The sequence below is a fragment of the Amphibalanus amphitrite genome, unplaced genomic scaffold, assembly GCF_019059575.1.
Source record: "Amphibalanus amphitrite isolate SeventyFive unplaced genomic scaffold, NRLGWU_Aamphi_draft 000707F_arrow, whole genome shotgun sequence".
Lineage (NCBI taxonomy): Eukaryota > Metazoa > Arthropoda > Thecostraca > Balanomorpha > Balanidae > Amphibalanus > Amphibalanus amphitrite.
The window spans coordinates 107,693-112,004 of NW_024882201.1; the positions used below are offsets into that span (position 1 = coordinate 107,693).

Consider the following 4,312-nt stretch of genomic DNA (forward strand, 5'->3'; position numbering starts at 1 on the left):
CGCGTTCGGCTGGAGACCCCAGCCCCGCGCGGGTTAATTCTTTCTGCGGCTTAGAAATGATTAGGGAATGCTATGACATGGTGCGCTAATGGGCACACACTGTGTTAACTGCTGTAGGTGAAACGAAAGCAAATATTTTTCACTAAAAAAATTGTTATTGAAACATGATGACAAATATTTAGATCAACGCCGAACCAAAAGGGGTACGGCTTTTGGTGACCCGTCATTAGAAGCAGCAGGCTTTGGGGATCATTTCCATGTATAATTTTTGCCATTTGTATGAAATGAACGCACGCTAGCGGCGTTTGAACTTGCGAGTATCTGACAGTCATTTTACGACATAGAAAATGTCACGACTTCTGACAATCATACACGAGGCTGGTTTTGACAAAAACATGAAAAACATACTTTTTCAGACACCCCAAACACTTGCCTGACTGGCTATATTGCGATTTATTCGATTACCTGAACTTGAAATTTGGGCCTTTTCGGTATTTATGCCACTCTTGAACCCCATTTGCATCACTGTGAGCTGTGGGGGCAAGCTTCCACCACTGCCCTCTCCCCCGCTTCCCGCGCCTATGTATGAATCTATGAAATTATGTAGGTAGATTTCCGATTTCGATTCCTCCAGCTGGGGGGCTCAAATACATTACGAGCCCCCCCCCCCAGCCGAAAAGTTGGAGGGGCTCAGCCCCCGCTAGCCCCCCCGGTTCCCGCGCCACTGGCACGGTGCCGCGGTGCCCTCCCCATTCCGCCGCCTATGGGCAACAAGTTCGTTTTTTTCGCGAAGCTCTATCTAGCTCGATCAGGGGCGAAACGGCAGGGAGGGGAGTCTAACGGACCCCCTCCCTTATACGCTCGCGGCTGGAAAAACACGAATACGGGCGAGGGATAATCGTACCGGACAGACGTCGTTTCGTTTGAAAAAAAATCTCCCTAAGGTTGATCATTATCAAACTACCTTGTGATTGACGAACGTGCAGTACCAGTAGCATAAATTTATGCATCCTTGATGAATACAATCGTGAACTTGCGTGCGATGTGGGAATGTTGGGCTCTGGTATTAACTGGATAATTCGCCAGCTGACGCCGTATGGTGGCGCTAGTGGAGCAGCACCATATGACGTCAGCACAAAACACCGTGAGCAGCTATGAAATGGGAGCGAGCACCACGGAAATATCGAAAGGTGATGGACATGTACTGACTTTGGTCATTCAAGTACCACCAACACCATACAAAAATCATATAATATCATCAAGACTGATTCTGGAATCGATTCGTCCGGGTATTTAAAACACACAAAAAATGTTTGTTACCGAATTCTGAAACAGTATAAGGATATTCTTGTTCCTTACTTTTACCTTGTGGAGTACTTTTACTTGCTTTCTAGTGCGCCCATCACTATCTTGAAATCTGGATTGCAACGCTGTAGGAAAACTTTTTTTCATTTGTCATTTCTTCCACTTTTGAGCAGTGATAATTTATTTGGTTTTATACATTAAATAATGAAGACGGCTCCTAACTTTTTAGGGATCTGCAGTGGCCCAGAGAGCAAAATCAGATATTTTCTAAAAACTTGAGGCCACTATTTTCTTATATGCTAGAAAATATACAAATATTGACATTAAAAGAATGATACGGGTATATAATTCTGCAGAAATATAAATTCAAAGTATTTAAATTATTCAAGAACCTTTTTAAAATCTTCCATAATGACTTCTTTCAATACAAGCTGGATGCAATTTCAATCAATAAAGCAGCACAAGGCAGTACATTGAGCTACGATGATCCATAACCAATCGGCACCTGCAATTTGATTGATCTTCGAGATGTACCCTGCCCCTGTTCCCTGACTTTCCCTTTTCGTTGTACCGGGTGAAGTGAATATTCTGTGAATATTCTTCTGACAGTCAGTTTTTAGTCCTACATTATGTTGTCAATCAGATTTAATTGGTTCAAAAACCGTCGTAGTCCGTCTCATTCGCAGTCTACATCTCCACATGCGCACCCATACATGCCCAAAATTTTCACTACGTATGTACTATGTACCCTGCAGCGTATCCTGATGAAAAATGTTTTGTTGAAATCATAGACACTTCCCAAGGTAGGCCATAGTCCATGGCCATATATTTAAGTCAAAACAGATAAAACAGATAAACACAATTCCAATCATCAAGTCAACCAGCATCGACAATCTGCACATAAGTTCTAAACCTATTGTAAGACTACTTTGTATTCAAACTTTGTATTGCAGAAGGGTGGAAGCTGCATGGAATTATGCGACAATTTTAGCGTGCATCCACGCTCGAAAGAGCAGGGTTAATTGTAACAATGTCAATACCATAGCAATAACGTAATTGTAGGCGTTGTGATTCGGTTGTTTCTTGTCTGTGCTGGCCATTGCGCGGGCGGTCCAGCGGCGGAACTCGGCTTCGCCGCCGTGGCGCGCTGGCAGTTGCTTCTTCTTCTTCTTCTGCATCCCATCGCCAACCCGCTCAGGGGGGCGGCGGCGCAGGCGGGTCGAGCGGCGGCTCGGTCCGCCCAACATCCTCGATGAAGGTGACGACCTTCGTCGCCGGGCCGCCGAGGACGTCGACCAGGCGAGGGTCGGCACCCGAGCGGCGGCGGCGGGCCGCCTCATAGGCCGGACAATCGGTCAGTAGGTGCGCCGCGCTGTCGGGCTCCCCGCACGCGGGGCATTCGTAGTCGGCTTCCGGGCCAATCTTGTGGAGCGTGTCACGGGTCAGCGGTGATGTGCCGGTCCTCAGCTGGGACAGCGTCACCGACCCCAGCGCGCCAGGGAGTCGTGGCCAGGCGTGGGGTCCGGGTGCGGGTGGGCAGCGGTTGCCCTCTGTCGCGACAGCTCCCGGACATGGCGCGTGACGGCGGCTCGCGCACTCGACAGGTCGATCGGTGCGCTGTCTTGGTCGCCCGCCGTGGCCTCGCCAGCCAGGCGGTCGGCGGTTTCGTTGCCGTCCAGCCCGGCATGGCCTGGCACCCACTGGAGCACCGTCTCGGTGCCGTTCTCGGCGAGGGTGCTCAGCACTCAGCAGCCTCCACACCTCGGCGGCCAGGGCCATGGTCTGGTTAGCTGGGCCGCGGCCGAGTAGTTGGAGCCCAGACCTTGAGTCGGTGAGGAGGCGGACCGACTTGGTCGATGCCAACTCCCCGTCCTCCAGGCCGGCCACAGCCGCGAACGCCTCGCGCATGGCGGTCAGTTCTGCTCTTAGGCTGGAGCAGACCGCCCCTGCAGGAGCGCGCACGGTCTCTTCTCTGTTGAGGTGGTGGAACTGGATCAGCGCCTGCGCCGCCCTGTTCCGTCCGCCGCGAGCCGAGCCGTCCGACCAGATAGTGACGTCCGGGTGCGGGAGCTCTGCAATGGCTCGCAGGGCAGCTTCCCTGCGGACTGCAGGCGGGTCCGACCGGCGGGTGGCCACGGGCAGGTCCACCCTGAAGGTGATGCCGCCGCGGTGGCCCAGCCATGGCGGGTCGCAGCTGTAGAACGCCGAACCTGTAACACAATAGAATTGCAATTGTAACAAAGACCTGCATGGTCAGCACACATCTGCAGTGACTGTCATCCCAAGTTGGTATGAATTGGCACAAAGTTGGGTCATGGTAGCAGACGTAGCACAAGCTGTTGTGATATGCCATACCGTAGGACTAGGTCGTAGGTTGTAAATTTTAGGTTTAAGGCTGTAGGTTGTAGGTCAGGTTAGGTAAGGTTTGGTTAGAAAGACCCATTCTCGTGCATCGGGCAGCTTGTGCTACATCTACCTGACCAATACCCAATTTGGATTCCCAAAATTGATGGCAAACAGGCTTTTTGTATAACAAGTGTGGTTAATTGTTCTAATCCCCACTGCAATGTGAGGGTAACTGCTTTTCTACAATCACAAAATTTGAATTCATATAGGTAGGTGTTTACATGTTCAGAAAATGATACAAAATATGACACAATTAATTATAGCTGCAACTGGATAGTGGATACCAACCTCAACTGAAAGTTTCTGCAGCCTTATAACCTAACAAATGACTAAATTGCCAAAATAAATCCCTTAGTACAATAGCTTGACTCTAAAATAACAGAAATTTTTCATGCAGACCCTGAAATGGAGGGTTTATGAAAAGTAACAAAAATAAACATTCACTAATATCAATATGTTGTTATAAATTTCATATGTAGCATAAGCGCCAATACTGCCTTCATTTACAATGTTGCTACTGTTTTCCACTCACAAACGCTGCCCTCCGTGGACAGCAGCAGCAGCAGTGAAACGTCACCCGTGGTGTGACATCACCACCCAT

The 4,312-nt window shown here is 49.4% G+C and overlaps 1 protein-coding gene across 1 annotated transcript; it reads right to left on the reverse strand.

Moving 5' to 3' along the window:
- Positions 1-2,103: 2,103 nt before the first annotated feature.
- Positions 2,104-4,245, reverse strand: LOC122364918. The gene is made up of 2 exons (XM_043335726.1): positions 4,000-4,245; positions 2,104-3,515 (listed from the first exon to the last, which is right to left on the reverse strand). Exon 2 carries the CDS (start codon positions 3,211-3,213, stop codon positions 2,500-2,502), a length of 714 nt encoding a protein of 237 aa, XP_043191661.1. The 5' UTR covers positions 3,214-3,515; positions 4,000-4,245; the 3' UTR covers positions 2,104-2,499.
- Between the last annotated feature and the right edge of the window lie 67 nt (positions 4,246-4,312).